The 16,674-nt window shown below is 36.5% G+C and overlaps 3 protein-coding genes across 6 annotated transcripts; 1 reads left to right on the top strand and 2 right to left on the bottom strand.

Annotated features, from left to right (window-relative positions):
- Nucleotides 1-1,184: 1,184 nt before the first annotated feature.
- On the bottom strand, nucleotides 1,185-2,853 carry LOC122314711 (major pollen allergen Ole e 10-like). The gene is made up of 4 exons (XM_043130253.1): nucleotides 2,558-2,853; nucleotides 2,044-2,123; nucleotides 1,552-1,852; nucleotides 1,185-1,385 (listed from the first exon to the last, which is right to left on the bottom strand). Exons 1-4 carry the CDS (start codon nucleotides 2,640-2,642, stop codon nucleotides 1,357-1,359), a joined length of 495 nt encoding a protein of 164 aa, XP_042986187.1. The 5' UTR covers nucleotides 2,643-2,853; the 3' UTR covers nucleotides 1,185-1,356.
- A 1,260-nt stretch (nucleotides 2,854-4,113) lies between these two features.
- On the top strand, nucleotides 4,114-5,956 carry LOC122317046. 3 transcript variants are annotated; one of them, XR_006244366.1, is made up of 2 exons: nucleotides 4,114-4,674; nucleotides 5,481-5,956. XR_006244366.1 is itself a non-coding variant. In XM_043133944.1 (2 exons), exons 1-2 carry the CDS (start codon nucleotides 4,598-4,600, stop codon nucleotides 5,735-5,737), a joined length of 567 nt encoding a protein of 188 aa, XP_042989878.1. In that variant the 5' UTR covers nucleotides 4,194-4,597; the 3' UTR covers nucleotides 5,738-5,956. The 3 variants fall into 3 exon arrangements, 2 of the variants coding, with proteins under 2 accessions (XP_042989878.1, XP_042989879.1); XM_043133944.1 differs by having other exon boundaries at nucleotides 4,194-4,907; XM_043133945.1 differs by having other exon boundaries at nucleotides 4,194-4,907; nucleotides 5,484-5,956.
- Nucleotides 5,957-6,593: 637 nt separating this feature from the next.
- On the bottom strand, nucleotides 6,594-15,246 carry LOC122315272 (squamosa promoter-binding-like protein 1). 2 transcript variants are annotated; one of them, XM_043131095.1, is made up of 11 exons: nucleotides 15,074-15,246; nucleotides 13,975-14,812; nucleotides 13,461-13,642; nucleotides 10,974-11,539; nucleotides 9,971-10,045; nucleotides 9,775-9,882; nucleotides 9,553-9,670; nucleotides 9,314-9,455; nucleotides 8,996-9,146; nucleotides 7,593-8,219; nucleotides 6,594-7,239 (listed from the first exon to the last, which is right to left on the bottom strand). In XM_043131095.1, exons 2-11 carry the CDS (start codon nucleotides 14,574-14,576, stop codon nucleotides 6,799-6,801), a joined length of 3,012 nt encoding a protein of 1,003 aa, XP_042987029.1. In that variant the 5' UTR covers nucleotides 14,577-14,812; nucleotides 15,074-15,246; the 3' UTR covers nucleotides 6,594-6,798. The 2 variants fall into 2 exon arrangements, with proteins under 2 accessions (XP_042987029.1, XP_042987030.1); XM_043131096.1 differs by lacking the exon at nucleotides 15,074-15,246 and having other exon boundaries at nucleotides 13,975-15,052.
- Between the last annotated feature and the right edge of the window lie 1,428 nt (nucleotides 15,247-16,674).

Here is a 16,674-nt window from a genome sequence, read left to right on the forward strand (position 1 = left end):
GAGCTGGGAGAGGCCGAGAGGGTAAGGGTCAGTTTTGCCCTAATACAAAACGGCGCCGTTTCACTCACTTAAGTGAAACGGCGTCGTTTTATTTATATAAAAAGGAAAAAATATATATATTGTTCGGTCGGTCGGTTTATCGGTTTATTTAATATATAAACCGCACGCCGAACCGACCGTAATCGGTTCATACATCTTTCTACCGACCGCCGACCGGTTCTTCGCCGGTTCCGGCCGGTTCCGGCGTCCTGAGGTCGGTTCCGGTCGGTGTTTCGGTTTTATGTACACCCCTACTATTCATCAGACTATTTTAAAACCGTCACCAAGCGCTCTCCCATTCTGGGAATTAGATGGGAGCCAATTTTTTTGTTCCGATCACCCCCATTTGTTTTTTCTTTTTTGTATTATAATGTTTGTTGGCTTTGGGAAGACTGTAAGAGACTCCCGCCCTATTGAACTTGTATTTTGTATCTATTAGTTTATCTATAAATATCTTATTTGCTGAGAAAAAAATATATGGTTTGGATAATAAGATAAGACGTGATCATTTTAGATGAAAGTTAAATAAAATATTATTAAAATACTATTTTTTAATATTATTATTATTATTATTATTATTATTATTATAAAATTAAAAATAATAATTTACTATATTTTATATAAAAATTTAAAAAAATTATAATAATAAAATAAAATAAAACCATTTTTATATCCAAACGTATCCCATTACTTTTCTTCTTCGTTGATTTGAAAAATTAGCTACTTTAGGAGTATAAAAGACGTTGCACCAATCTCAAAATCCTATTCAATAACTACTCCTCACCCATTCCCACAGTAACGTTCAGGTCCAGTAAGCATGAACTCTTTTAACATACGTCAGATAGGGCCTGCCCCCAGGACGACAGCCCATGTGAGCTGTCCCATTAGCCTAGTTTAGATTTTAAGAATATTTAAAAATAATAATAATAAAAATAATAAATATATTTTAAATAATTTAAAAATATCAAAGAATTGTCCTTGGTTCTCACTTCTCATTACTAAGTGGTCTATTATGTCGTATTTGAATTTGGTTTGGCCCTTTTTTGTCGGAAATATAAGCGCTTTTCATGGCGACAAACTTTGCCGCAATGAGTGTCACAGTGACTCTGAATTCAGTTGCCACCAGTGCAATGGTACTCCTGCAATACATTTTTTTTTTTTTATTAATCCTTTTTTAATAAAACCTTCTGACTTATTCAGTATCGAGCTTTGTCTGTCTCATCCATTACAACAACTGCTCTGAAAACCTTCTAACTTATTCGACTGAAACATAAGTATGTTCTGAATTTCTTCACTTCTTATCCCTGAGCTCTCTAATCAAGCTGGATAATGACAATTGCCAAAAGCTGCCAACACAAAAACATAATCAAAAAAGACAAACTGATCAGGTATAGATCTGAAACTAAAATCCAGGAAAATCATAATATGGCTACTACATTAATCAATTATGAAAACCTCTGATTCCTCAACGTTAGCTTCGTCAAAAGGGAGGTTCATGGTGGAAAAACTTACATGGGTTGACAAAGACGATGAGACCAGTTGCATTGAAATGGCAGTTCCAGCGGTGCTTCCCGGCAGTCTGGTAGAAGAGGTTCATGACAACAGAGGCATGTGAGTTTACATTGTTTGGATGGAAGCAGCTACCTCCAACCTGAATGCTACTACAGTTGACATGAGCTTGTGCGCAGCTGTATTCCACGTTGTGCTGAAGTCTTTCATTATCGATGGAAGGCTTTGCAATGCACCACGTATTCGACGAATCCTTTGTTGCTCTATCTGAATACAACGCTTTGTTCTCGCGTGCTTTTGCATGCTACAAGACATAATTTGACGTCAAGGAGAGAGAAATCAGGCCTTGAAAGTAGTAAAACATTTTCCTTAGGAAGTAATTAATAATGCAGATTGAATTGAAGACAAGAAAAGAAATGGCCATTGTTGTTATTTGGATTGGCTGTCCATTCAGATTTGAAGGCTGGAAGATTATAGAGGTGTAAAAAAAATTACCTGCAACTTTTTTCCATTCACATGGGACCGTGAAAAAATTGCTGCCTGCAGCCTTTTTCCATTCACCTGCGTCCTTGACTCTACATGGCGATTATGACATTTAGAGGTATAAAGAACTACCACCATCAGCCCCAAAACTATAGAACAACAAACATGATCATCTGCGGTTTTAAAGTAGAATCCACTGACTTTCATCCAAAATGGCTCTACAATTGGCTTTTCATTTAGCATTCATCAAATCCAAATTAAAGCAGATCAATGGGCATGTGCAAAAGTAATAAAAACTGTGTCAGATACTACTGTAACAAAAATATACATTTGTAAGTATCAGAGAAAAAGGTAATAAAAACTTGAACAGACAGCACGATAGGACAGGTGATCATGACCTTAGAATGCATGCTCTTGAAAGAGGTATTGCTACGAATTTAATTTGTGCATTTTAGATGAACTCAATGATATGCATAAAGCTAAATAAATAGTGGTGGTCTAGGAGCTAGAGAAAAGCAAGACACACCAGTGCAAGCAGCAAAAGACAGGAGAAAAGCCAGGGCCAGAGGAAGGAAAATTGCAAATGTCCCTCTGGCAGCCTTCATTTTCATCTGTCACTGCAAAGGCAAACAACTCAAAGAGAGATAGAAAAGGAGAGATTGGTGAAGAGGGCATGCACAGTTGAGAGGTAGATATAGTGTTGTGATCAGAGAATGCCTTACAGATGGTTAAATACAAAACTACCAATAGTGCCCTGCAGTTAAGGGTTAGCTTTTTTTCTTTCTTGGAGTACGTAGGACAGATTGCTTATGAGGTTAGAATTGAAATATTGATATATGTGAGGCGTCCAATTAGTTTACCAGCTTGGATAAAGCAGAAAATGTGGACTCTGCTAATTGCTAGTTTCAGAACTTATTTATTTTTTGAAGTCACAATAATAAATTGGAAACTTTGGGTTCCATTTTTGTTCATATAAGTTGTATGACTAATTTTCCAAGTGCTGCCATGCCTTTTGGTTATGTGTTCTGTTTGGATGGAAGCAATATAATGCTTATTAACGTTTATGTTGGTACTGATTCCTGTTTATGCCATACAAAATACCCCAACAAAATTGTAGGTGGTTTTCCTCAAACAAGTGTAGCAATTTTGGGGGATTTTGCATGCATGGTATTAGGGCTGCAAACGAACAGAGTTACTCGTGAACAATTCGAGATCGACTCGTATAAATTCGACTCGGACTCGGTTCATTTAATAAATGAGTTGTTCGTGAGCACTAATATTGGTTCGAATATTAAACGAGCAAAACTCGTATAATCTCGACTCGATTCGGTTTAGGCTCGTGAACAATATTCGTATAAACTCGATTCGACTCGTTTTGAGCTCGTCACAATACTCGTAATATTTATATATATACTCTTACATATATTCTTTTATTGTATATATTTTATGTGTTATAAACTTATATGTATTATTTTTATACTTCATATAAGTAATATATTTTGTTACTTTATGTATAACAAGGTGACGAAGGAATAATGTTGAGTATAATAATGTATTAAGTTCACAGAAGAATTATTGAGTCAAATGTTTATAAAGAGTAAGCAACTTTAATTTGATTACTACACTTTCTTATCTAATTTCATTTTGATTATTTGGCCATATTTAATATTACTAGTAAGAGGCACATGTGCATTGTGAAAAATACAAATCTATTATAATAAATATTTACATTTTCATATGCTCTTATTAAAATATAATTATTATATAGCATTTACCTAAATAATTATTAAGTATAACAGAAAAATGAATATATGAAAAACAAATATCAATATGATGGAAAATAAATTGACAATAAGAGAAATATATGGCCTAAAGCATCTTAGTTAAATATAGGTAAAATTTTATCTATGAAAACAAAAAGCTTTTCTTTCAATGTCATTTTTTTTTTTAAGTAGAAACAAGTTTATTGAATTATTTAAACCACATTACAAATGACCAATTGCAAAAAAATTTATTAAGTATTTTTTAAAAATATTTTTTAATTTATTTCATTTTTAAAAGACACTACAAGTTGTAGGCTTTGGTAATATGAAGGGCCCAGCCCGTGCGCTGGAGCCCAGCCCTCTAAACCCATCCAAAACGACATCGTTTTGGAGCCGCATGACCTCATCTCATTAACCCTAGTTTCATCTCATTTTCCCCTCACCCTCTCTGCGCCGCACGACCTCATCTCCCCTGCTTTCCTTTTCTTTTCTTTTTTCTCCTTCCCCTCTCCAAGCCGCACGACCTCATCTCCGGATCTCCCTGTTCTCCTGCAGCCTACTTTCATTTTCTTTCTTTTTTCTCCTCCCCCTCCTTGCGCCGCACGACATCATCTCCCCGTTCTCCTACTTTCATTTTTTTTTCTTTCTTCTTCCTACCACCATCCGTGAGCTGCTCTCATTGTTCCCATCGCCACCACCACTGCACCACACGGCCGGGCCTCCCGTTGCCTCTCATCGCCGCCGCAACCCCTCCAATCCTTGCGATTTTCTCTGTTGCGATTAATTTATGCATTGTTTCTCTAATGTTGCTGCATGCTTCTCTGATGGGGGTGAGCGAGGCTGCCTTCCGGTTTGGGCATGGAGTTTCAACCGAAACAAAGTATTTAACTCTAACTCGAGCTCGAGCTACTCGAGCTCGTATCAGTTCGTTTATTTATCTTATACGAGTTCGAGTCGAGTTCGATCCTGATATATGTTATGCGATTCGAGTTCGATCTCCCGTTTGTAAATTTTGTCGAGCTCGAGTCGAGTTCGAGCACGTATATTTGCTTATCGAGCTCGAGATCTGCTGTTCGAACTCGGCTCGACTCGGTTCGTTTGCAGCTCTACATGGTATCCTCATCTTGTACTTGGTTAACCAGTGCATTTTCTAATTATAGTAATTAGAGTAGAGCTAATAGCTAATACATCAGGCTACAAGGTTGTTGGCTAAATTGATTGAGTTAGTGTTCAACCATTGTATATAATCAACACTGAGTTTCAATGTGGAACAAAATCAATCTTTTTTCCTAAGGAAAAAAAAAAAAAAAAAAAAAAAAAAAAAAAAAAACTAATCCACCTTTATCACCATAAAATGAAGGATTCCTCTTCGGTTGAAACCAAAAAAAGAAAACATCCTCAGACGTTTTCAGTATTATGAGTTGAAACCAAATTGACATAGATTCATGTGATACGTTAAATCTACTTTATAATAAAAATAACTTTACAATCTAACGTACCACATCAAACCATGTCAGTTTGTGAGTTTACTTTTGTTAAAGATTTTTGTGGCTAAAGCATTTCTCTTATATTAAATGTTAATACGTTACTAAATGTTTTATAGACATGATCATGCTGGCCTTTGCTATCTGTCATGCCTATATTATTGCTGGTCGCTCACATCATGTGTTTCCTGATTGTTACCAGCAGAATCCACTCCTAGTGCTCTTCTACCTACTCGTCTTGGGTTAAACTGGCATGACTGCACGTATAGCAGTCACTCCTCTTACATGTTCAAGCATCTGATCAATCGGCATTTTTACTTCTCCACTGGCATCAAGCATGCATTTAGTTCTCTAGTAAGTTGTGACTCTCATTTGCTCACGCGAATGTTCATACCAGCAGTCATGCAGAAGGCGCTTCCACCCAGATTTCACACTTTCGAGACCCCTAACATGAACTGAATGTTTAGAACCATATCTGGGTATTGGGAGCCCTGATGAGCTTCATCTCCTTTTCAAACGATTGAGATTCTTCTTTGATTTGAAGCTTAAATACGATGGATCCATTCGGAGATCTGGAAGCATCAAGTCCTTGTAATTAAACAAGTGTAGGAGTGAGGGTATATGTAATATGTTGCTGGTGACTCTTGAAATTCCATATGAATGTACTCCTTCAAGCGATTATGTTGTCAGTAGTTACATATCCAGCAATAAATTTCTACCCAGCATATAATTTTCCATCTCAAAAATTATATAAGTTCTGGTACAAAACCAATTTCGAATATTAATATATTACTAAAAGCTTGCTTACGATTAACCATATAAGAGACTCAATTCAATCTTTTCATCATGGGAATAAGATTCCATTTCACCTGATCAGACTGAAATTTTTCATCCAGAAAATTCCCAAATGGTGGGTCCGGATTTATTTGACATGGAGGAAATAGTGGTTCGTTGGTGGAGAACAGAAAGCCATCAATCAGTGCCTTCAATTCAAAGCTAGTTTATGTAGCATTTGTTCTTTTTGCATACGCTCTAGTAAAACTGTAACTTTCAAAGGAGGTAAAGATGCTCCTTCCATACACATGTACTATTCCGCTTTGATGAGCTTCTGTTTCAGCTCTTGCTATCATTACCAAGGGAAACCTCCGAGAGAGAGAGAGAGAGAGAGAGAGAGAGAGAGAGATTCCACGAAAAGAAAAGAGCAATTGCATCTTCCAACAACCTTTATTCCTTTTTATTCATCCTAAGGGGGAAAAAATCTCTCCAATACAAAGGGAAACCCACAGAGAGAGAGAGAGAGAGAGAGAGAGAGAGATTGAAATCATTAAAAGCACTTATTGGAAGGAACTAAATAAGCCTGAGGCCAGTACATTGAACACTATTTAAGTATGTCACCAGTATTATTAAGTTCAAAGCCCACCCCAAGACAAGGGTTCTACAGGAGATCTCTGCTTTACAGTCTATAAATGCATACAATTAGATGCTATCTTAAAACTATATCAGCTTCAAGTTAATGCACCTCAGCTTGTACCATAACCCAACATTTCCCACCTGAAGGGGCGGAATACGTACAGAACTTCAGGTGAGCTTTTAAACAGGAGGGCCACACAGACGCAGACCACAGCGATGGTCACCAGTGAAAGCATTACGGGCCTGTACGCAAGAGACCTGCAAGGCGTTCCATAAGCCAGTTTCTGATCACAAAGCTTGCAGTGTTGCCGGACTCTTCTCGATTCAGCCCCTATCTCAAAGCTGGTGGTCAGCTCATTACTTTGCTTCTGATTTGCATTGCAGTCTGAGGGAGCACTGGGAATGTCAAGCACCACATGCTCAGCTGCAGACCTTTTGTTAATTTTCCTCTGCACCAGGTGGATGTATGAAAAATGGCCTCGCAAGCGAGCATAATCTTCAGGTGTGGAACCTGTGCTGTCACGCGCACTCTTCCAGGCTTCAATTCCCACCTGAATCAGAACCCCCCCGTATAATCATATTTAAGAGAAATAATTACAGACTGCTATGAATAAAGATTTCTTCTTTAGCAATCTAAACATGTACAAAAGACTTGTCACTTGGACGCCAAAGGAGAAATTTCAATTTGCCATCTATTGGACACCAGGGAAAGGATTAAAAACAAATGAACATTGGACAGGGCTCACTGGACCAGCCACAGAATCAGTAAAATGAGGCTAGTAGATTAAAAAAACTGAATCGGATCGGATATGATAAACTATGCTAACATTGCAAAAACTAGTTCAAATAGGAGTATTAAAGCAAACCCAGCAACCATATTGAAAAGCCAGAAGAAATTTTTTACCATTTTGAGATCATTGGTTAATGCATCCAGTACATTCTCAGAACCATCTTTACCAGCTGCAATGTGAAGTGGTGTCAAACCTGCAGGGCCTAAAGCATCAGGTCTAAACAAGAAGCTTTCATTGCCTCCACCAAACAATTCCGCGTTTTCAGATCTCAATTCATCTGAAACTTGATATCTTAAAAGCAGCTCCACTAATTCCCTACTATTTCTCCTTACAGCTCTGTGAAGGAGACCCATCTCAGCTAATGCAAGATTCATGGAAGGGTGCTCTCCTGCACCCACAGTTCCATCAAGCAGGATGTCCAATAGTTTTCTCACTACAGCACACCAATCCTGGTCCATCGAGAACTCCATGAGCCACTTGAACCGTTTAAGAGGAAAAAGGTCTTCATTAGGATCCATGCGACCCAATCTACACTTCAACTGACTTCTATGAAGAAGCCAGCCCATTTCATGAATGAAATCCAAGGCTTGATTCTTGGCTTCCATCTTTCTGGTCCCCACAAAATCTGCATTAGTTTCAGTTGATTCCAATGCACTCTCAAGAGCGCGGATCTCTGAGCATACATCCTCCTCTGCAACTATAAAAGGAAAGAAGCTGCTGCTAAACCCATGATCTTCAATCTGGATAAATCCAAGAAAACATAAACCTCGTATTACAGTAAGGGCACTGTTAAGGGGTTTCATCTCTTCTAGTAAGATGGATCGAATTGTAAACATATGCTTGAAACTATCGACAGAATCAGATTTAAAATAACATCTTAAGAGCCAAGGATATAGTCAAAACTAGTAATCGTGTATGATTTAATATGTGAATACAAATTAGCATGTCTATGTCTGTAAGGAAGACATGTAGAGAAGAAAAGCCAAGACATACGCCACACCATTTTTTTTTTTTTTCACCACACCATATTTTAATCAACTTTCCACATATAAAAGAATTTGATATAAAAATAACAGTTGAAAAAGGAAAATAGAAGTCGTGCTTCCTATGTCTATGCTCTTTCTACCATTACTATAATCAACTGCTATTGACCAAAGTATTGACAGAAGACAGATGTCTACTCTTCCAAAGGCACATTAAATGGACCCTTATGAACTTACGGAAAGAAAATTACTAAGCCCAGCATAATGACAAAGCAAAACAGATAAAAAGAAAATTATTTACAGCCAACCATTCAGAAACTAAACAAGTAAACCATTATCTGGTATGAGGATTAGAGGATTAAACAATAGGTAAGGACGTCATAATCGAAGATTTTATTAAAAAACGCAAGAGGCACAACCTAATCAGAAAGAGGAACCCCTAATCAGAAATAGGAAAAGAGACAAGGAAATCATGGAAATTCAGCACGTTAAGATTTACAAAAGCCACCCAAAGGAATAGAAGACAACAGCACCTCAATGAATCCTCTTCCATTCACAGCATGAATGGAGCAAGAAAAGTTTATGCTTTGGAGCTCATCATGGTCCTCAAAGTTATCAAGAGCATCTGTTGAATCATGAGTATTTTCCTCAACCTGACAATTACCTTCAAGTGCACAGAGTAACCTGGAAAAAGGAAAAAACATGAACAGCTCTGTAGAAGTACGCTGGTTCAGTTCAAAACACATGGGTAAGGGAAAAAAAATTAAGATCAGATGCAGCTTAACATCACTTCTAGAGCTTTGGGATTCAAGTGTAATGCAAGGAAGATTTCCAGGAATGCTAATGCATACCTTGTGGCAGGCCGAGTGAGGTTAATGCCTTTAACCGAAAATTGAACTCTTTCAGATGTTGATATGGCAATAGGTTTGACACTCAATATTTTACCATAATTGTCACTTCTAATAGGTAAGGATGTGTCTATTACAACCTGGCCTGCAGTATGAATGATTAGGTAAGAATGCTAAACCCTCCATACCAAAAATCTGGCTATTTCAGATATATATAGTCGAATAAATTAAATTTGACAGACCATTGTAAATAAAGGCTATTTGATGCTGCACCCTGATATAAATCCATCCGGTTCTCCAGAAAGAGTCATCTGAGACATCCAGAAGCCTGTTCAAACTGGAACTCAGATCATGGCAAAGCTGTAGAAAGAAAAATTAAGACTTATAAGTTCAGGCACTCTTAGAAATACATGCACACACATATGCAGATAAGCATTAAAAGTCCCATGAGTGCAAAAGCTTACTTCCTCCCAGGCAGCTTCAGACTGACATAGATAAATAGTCAAAATTATACAACCGGGCCTAATATAGCTCTCGATGTCAGTGGGACTGTGCGATAACCAGTCAAGAATCTGAAAGTTCAAAAATTTTCCATGATTCAGCCATTAAAGGAAGGAAAAGCAAAACAATGGCGCTAGTAAATTGTATAGTTTAAACTACCTGTGCTCGCAGTACGAGAGGAAAATCGTTAGGTTCTTTGCCAAATAGTTTAAATACAATTCGATCGGTGCGACTCTGAAATGGTGAAGAAAAGTTAGATGAAGGCAACCTCTTGATGCCCCACATAATATAAAACAGCATGCTTAATTTTCAAGCAGCTTTTAAACTTGGGAGGGAGGGAGGGGCATACAAATTATTCATATGATAATAAGAAAGTAAAGGAGAGGCAAAGCTTATAACAGTACATTTGGCAATAGGAAGATGGCAAACAAAAGTAAGGGAGTCAGCTACCTAGACAACTTATAGAACTTTTTTTTTTATAAGTAAAATTTTATTAATATTAATAGGCATAGCCCAAGTATTACTTAGAGAACTTCAGATCCTATACAATGGACAATCCTATACAATGGATGGTAAAAAAAGATTGAGAAATGACAACAGATGAATATAAAAAAAATCACAAGAGCCTTTAATTCAGATGTCCAAGGTAACCATATAAACAAAAATGCATTCCCAACATGTGTAACAGAGGAAAAAAGTGTGGGTAGGCTCTTTTTTTTTACTAAATAAAGTGTGGGTAGACTGTTACAAGTCACTTCTTACAACATTACATGATATCTTTTGATATTTATGGTTGACAAAAGAGTTTTTTTCTTCTTTTTTCCACGTGTGGCTGGCCCAAAAGGGAGAAGTAGGATAGGAGTTGAACTAGCAACCTCTGCTGCGCTAGGTGTGGTCCCTATCCCTCCAGATTAAAAGAGCACCTTCTTTGTTAAATGGTAAAGAAAATTCCTTTTCTTATGTTTTTTGCTTTGCTTCCTTCCCCTCTTCAAAAAAGTTCAAAAGTTTTTCCAACCCAAAATGATAACCTAGATAGATGCATAATCAACTAAAATGAGGCACGTCATTCTTGGCCACCATAACATTACTGCATGTTTAACGTGGGAAGGAGGCAAAGAGAAGGTTTGTATTTCTTAATACATGTTTTGGAGTACAAATGTACCTGAGCATCTCCACTTGAACTTGCGGGTGACTGGGCAGACACTGAATCCGAGTGTCCACTGGTTTGAGGTGGACTTGACTGATGAGAGTCAAGGGAGCTAGTCCCCATATTTGTAGGATCAGGCAATCTATCAATATCTTCCATGCCATCATCTGAATCAATATATATGTCATTCAAGTCAAAATTGTTCATCTTGATCTGCCGAGCAGTACTGTCTCTGACTTCTGAGTAAACTGGAGGGCTGCTCAGAATGGAAGGTTTTGAAGAAGATGCAGTTTGTATGTCTCCACCCCGAGCCTCATCTACTCTAAGGCCTTGCTGTGGCATTTCAGGTGCAGGTACAGGGTGATGATCTTTAAAAGTCCTTGAAGGGTCATGTGGACCATTTGTGAATAAAGTAGAAACCAACTCAGAATTTCCAAGTGAATTCCCAGCATTTAGCGAATTTGGTGCTTCCTTCAAAATCCCAGAAATGTTTTTTCCCCCTTGTTCACCAGTTTGACTGGCAAGGCTCCTTAGAATATGAGATAGCAGATCCTGATCCGTGGCTTGGTCGGATCTGTTGGCTACAACTCATGATAAAAAATAAAAAAAAAACACTCTCAGTCCACTAATAAATAATGGAAAATATTTATCATGTCAAAGATATGTAGAATAATATCACAGACTAAGAATGATCACTACTTCTTTCCCAACCAATTGATTATGCAAGAAAGGACATAAAAAAATATAATTCACTTTCTAGGATTCACTGATGCCTTTTGTGGCTTCCGTGACGTGAATTGTAGTTTCAGAAACCACAAGACATCTGTCACAATGGCCATTTCAATCAGTGTCTCCATTTCACTTCAAATGGAGAGTATCCGTTTAGTGCAAAACATAGACTATTTTGTCATAGTGCTTCCAAAAGCAATCAGATTGATATTTTTATTTTTTTTATTGGCATTGGGTAACCGGGAACAGCATCCTGACTAATCCCAGGGGTATACAGGCCCTCAGGAGTTTCTCGTAAGTGCACCTCGGTTAATTTAAGGGAAAAATCCCCCAGTATGATGACCCCTAGAGATCGTTTGAACCTTAGACCTGAGGGAAGCACACCCTCGAGCCCAAGGCCTTTACCACTTGAGCCAACCCCTAGGGGTTTGATGGATTGATAAATGAAATGACCAAACCATGCCCATGTTTTACACTGAATGGATACTACCCATTTCAAGTGAAATGGAGAGAGGAACCTTATTTGAGCGTCGATGGCCCCTACTTTAATGCTAATTCACAATCAATCTTATAATAATGGGATAGGTACAATGCTACCAATTGTGTCTGCTATATGTCTCAGCTAAGTTGATTGGCAATTGATGTCCAAAATAAAAATGAGCAATATTTTTAACTAAAAAGCTGTGGTGAGAGGCAAAAATATTCAGTAGGCAAAGATCATATTAGACACTAATTGAATCCGCACCAGAGAAATATATATAAACATATCCTTAAACTTTAGAATTGTCTACCCATAACAGTTGCTCAAGTAAGAAATCATTTGCACGTTAAAATCAACAAACGGGAAAAATATCGAAGTAGGTAGGTTAAGGGTCCATTTGGCAACACAACTGCTCTCAAGTATTCCCAGATATTCTCAAATATTTTCTTCCAAACATCACTCAAACACAAAATACTTTTCAATTTCAAATCTTCCAACTTTTTCATCTAATTATTACAACTTTCCCAAACTACCAAACAAAACATAAAAAATAATACAACTTTTTCAAATTTCAAAACAAAAATAATATTAAAGAATTATATTGTAACAATATTTTAACTTTATAATACTTTGTATACAACTTTTTCTTTCTCCTTTCCCAAAACTCAATAAAACATCTTAACTCAAACCATTTCACTACTATTCACAAACCATTTCACTACTATTCATAAACTATTTCACTACTATTCACAAAGTTCTCATCTCATCTAATTTCCCAAGCATCCCCTAAGCATCCAAACGGGCCCTAAATCTTCAGAATTGGGAACAGATTGGTTCATTGTTAATTTCAGACTAGGTAAGATGCCATATTCACATACATTCATGAGGGTCATCGCAAGTTGAGATACAATCCTCCTATATGTTTCACCCATCAATTCTGTAATTGATTACCACAACTAACCACTCTGTTTCATCTCAAAATCACCATAGGCTTCTATATTGAGACCTTTTAATGAAAATATAAAGTTTTTTATCAACATAGATTCTGATAAAATTTATTTCCCCCATCTACTATTATAACTGCAAATAGTGGAGCGGGTGTTCTAGTAAAACCTAAGCTGCTGGCAATTCATTCTCACAACGGCTAAAGCATACAAGAGTACTTGCGCACGAAGAAATTAAAGTTCAAAGACATATCACCATATTCACCATCATTTTTTTTTTATAGGTAAGCAATCATTTTACTAATAAGCAAACAATATAATCCCGAGCAGCAAAGCATGTTAACTTACAGTGCATGTTGGAAAGTATCTTCAGTAGACTAATCAATAAATAACCACTAGTCTGATCGTCATTCATTGTGCTTCCATTGACAACAGTATCAGGATTTGTTTTCCTCCTCCGTTTATTATGCCCAGCCAAACGTCTACGACAGCTTCTCTTCCCTTCATCAAATTCTTGAAGTTCCTGAAACCTACCCATAAATTTAACAACGAATCATATAAACAGCATGATTGTCCCTAAGACAAGAATCTGAAAAAGTCTAACATGACATTGAACTGCAAGCCATGGGAAAGTTATCTGAAACCAATGTGTGCAAGGAGCCGGAGACCTCGAGAGCATATTGGAATACAAAAATATCCCTATCACATTCCATGGTTCTTCAGTAAAATTCAACACCATATGTGTTGTTTGTATTACCATGGTAATCATTAATAATGCACATTTTCCATGTGATGATAATAAGTTATTATAAAGATATCAACTACTATGGCAATTCAAAACAAACCGGCACTAAATGCTTACCTGCTGCACTGCTGACAGAATCGTTGCATGCTGTTTCCCACAAGTGCCTTACTGGCCTTGGAATGCATCTCACAGACCCTGTGCCGCCTATGATAATCCTTGGCATGGCTCAGATCAGCTCCGCAGTGGTCCACTTGGCAAACGGCACGGTTTGAAGTACCCCCAACCAACTTAGTCTTATTTCCATTCATTCCTTCCCAGTTTCTTACTTCCCTCTCAGCTACCTGATAATCCTGTCCACCAAGCTTCAAAGCAAGGGTACCCTCTTCTTCATCGTTTGAATTTTCGTCTTCCAGCACGATAACCCTCCTCCTCTTCTCCAATTCCCTCTTTTCTCTTTCAACTTCCAGATTTACTTCACCAGAGCATGAGGATGAACTATTTGAAGAGCCCCCGGTCAGGGGAATCCCAGACCCTATTGGCAAAAATTGCCGGTCCATGCAACCCGATGGCACTGGATTCAACCGGCTGGCCATGAAAAGATCCCCATCCCATTTCCACTCATTCATATCCCACTCCAAACTCCTCTTCCCCATGACCCGCAAATCCGCAGCACTCATAGCATAGAAATGATGAGCTTCACCTCCAAATCCAGCCTCCATGAATCAAACCAAAATTCCCAAGAGATCCAAACCCAAACCCACCGATCAAATCCAATTGCAGTAACAAAATCAGAGCTCAAGACCCAAAGTTGAATAAACCCCAGGTCTCAACTAATCAGCTTCACTTCTTCCCCAAAAGTCCAGAAACAAAACACCGACACAACCATGATTCCAATTAAGAGCAACCCACATACCAAGGAAGGCTTTTAATTAACCACCAAAGCCTCCAAGATCAACTACACAAAAAGCAAGTCCCAAAACCGTGAACTACCAAATAAAGATTTAATTAACCATCAAAGCCTCCAAATTAAACTACAAAGAAAGCCTCAGAACCATGAACCGAACTAAAGAAAGAAACTAACGCTTTTTAAAATTAATAAAAATGATAATAAAACTCTACAGACTCTGAGAGATGACACAGAACAAAGTAGTATACTGTATAGTAACAAAAATAATAACAAATAACAATAATAAGCACGGAAAACAACTAAAGACACCTGCCGAATAGAAGTGGTTTCCTGAAGAAATGGAGATCGACGGCAGCGGGCGAGGGAGGGAGGGGAGTTGATGTCCGAAAAAGCGCACTAATCGAGAGGCAAGTGGGAGCGAAAGATTCGGATGGACGATGATGATGAGGATGCTGATGAAAATGAAGATAGAGAAGATGGTGAGGATGATGTGGTGTGAGATAGCATTGGGTATTGTATGGTGCACGCACACAAGAAGTAAATGTTAACAATAATTATGACAATAATTTAATAATTTAAAATTCTACTTAAAAAACTTTAATCAAGATGTAATTTATCATTTTTATGTAACTATTTTAATACTTAAATATATATATATATTTAAATAAAAAATAAAAAGACAAATTATATATTAATTAAATAAAAATATATGGTATAAAACTTTTTTATAGTTTTTTTCATTTTGTAATTGAGCACTGCTACACAACAGCCCCATATCCAATACACCAGTGTAAAATAACAGAGGATAAAATAGTAAATTTATTTTTTTTCATGGTGTGAAAAAGTGTGAAGCTACTGTGTAAATTTATTCTTTATAATTATCTATCTTGTTCTAAATTTTTAAAAGTTGAATAATATAATAAATACTCAATAAATATTACAAGACACTTTATATTTATCTATCTTCTCCTAATTTTTTAAAAGATTTGAATTAAAATAAACGTATCTTTAAGCCCAAAAAATCTTTTTTTTTAAAGAAAAATCTCGATCCTAGGATTTTATCCTCTCAAAGTTACCGTTCTGATATTTTATTATTTTTAATGAAAAATTGACTCTTAATAAAATGATATATTTTTTAATATTTAAAGATATTTAAAAAATATTTAAAAGATAAAAAAATACAATTACATTAATAATAAATTTAAATAGGCAAATTCATATGACTGAGGAGCACCTCTTTTAATAAAAAAAAATACTATTTTTCATCCTACACTATATATTAATATATATTTATTTAAATAAAATAATAAATTATATATTAATATATGGCGTAGAAAATAATAACTAGAATTTATCTTTTTTTTTAAATCAACTTTTTCGGAAATCTTTAATTTCTTATATATATATATATATATATATATAATGGGAGTGGGGGCAAAAGACACGCGGGTATGTGCACAAGTGGTCCCCGACCATTTCCTAGTTGGAGCTACTGTTTCTCCCCTCTCTCTCTCTCTCTTTCTGTGTCTGTGTCTTTCTCCCTCGTTCAATTACAAGTTACATCCATGATGAATACTTTGCAGTGGGGTAAAGCATTAATTATTATTATTATTTTATCGTTTATCAGAAATGCTACAAAAAAAAGTAATGTACCGTACATTTTTATTATATTTTTGCTCTTAAAATAGAACGGTAAAAATAATAAATTAATATTAATTAAAAATATATATATGTTGGGTAAGACTTTCGTATACAACTTCTAAATATTTGATATTATCTAACTCAAATTCATACAAATAACTATTGTTATTGTTCTTTCCACTTTGGATCTCAGAAACCAAAAGAAACTCCAGAACTATAAATCATGTGAGAAAGTATTGTCGTGTATGGTGGTACTGATGCTCCTCGAA

Source organism: Carya illinoinensis, chromosome 7 (genome assembly GCF_018687715.1).
Source record: "Carya illinoinensis cultivar Pawnee chromosome 7, C.illinoinensisPawnee_v1, whole genome shotgun sequence".
Classification (NCBI taxonomy): domain Eukaryota; kingdom Viridiplantae; phylum Streptophyta; class Magnoliopsida; order Fagales; family Juglandaceae; genus Carya; species Carya illinoinensis.

Excerpts from the sequence above, each read along its gene's own strand:
- LOC122314711 (XM_043130253.1), bottom strand. The coding sequence starts at position 2,642 with ATGAAAATGAAGGCTGCCAGAGGGACATTTGCAATTTTCCTTCCTCTG. Across the intron at positions 1,853-2,043 it reads TGAATGGAAAAAAGTTGCAG|CATGCAAAAGCACGCGAGAA; the intron begins GTAATTTTTTTT and ends TATGTCTTGTAG. Across the intron at positions 1,386-1,551 it reads CATCGTCTTTGTCAACCCAT|CTTTTGGCAATTGTCATTAT; the intron begins GTAAGTTTTTCC and ends TTGTGTTGGCAG.
- LOC122317046 (XM_043133944.1), top strand. The coding sequence starts at position 4,598 with ATGTTGCTGCATGCTTCTCTGATGGGGGTGAGCGAGGCTGCCTTCCGG. Across the intron at positions 4,908-5,480 it reads TTCGTTTGCAGCTCTACATG|CAGAATCCACTCCTAGTGCT; the intron begins GTATCCTCATCT and ends GATTGTTACCAG.
- LOC122315272 (XM_043131095.1), bottom strand. The coding sequence starts at position 14,576 with ATGGAGGCTGGATTTGGAGGTGAAGCTCATCATTTCTATGCTATGAGT. Across the intron at positions 9,671-9,774 it reads CTGAAGCTGCCTGGGAGGAA|CTTTGCCATGATCTGAGTTC; the intron begins GTAAGCTTTTGC and ends TTCTTTCTACAG. Across the intron at positions 7,240-7,592 it reads TAACCAATGATCTCAAAATG|GTGGGAATTGAAGCCTGGAA; the intron begins GTAAAAAATTTC and ends GTTCTGATTCAG.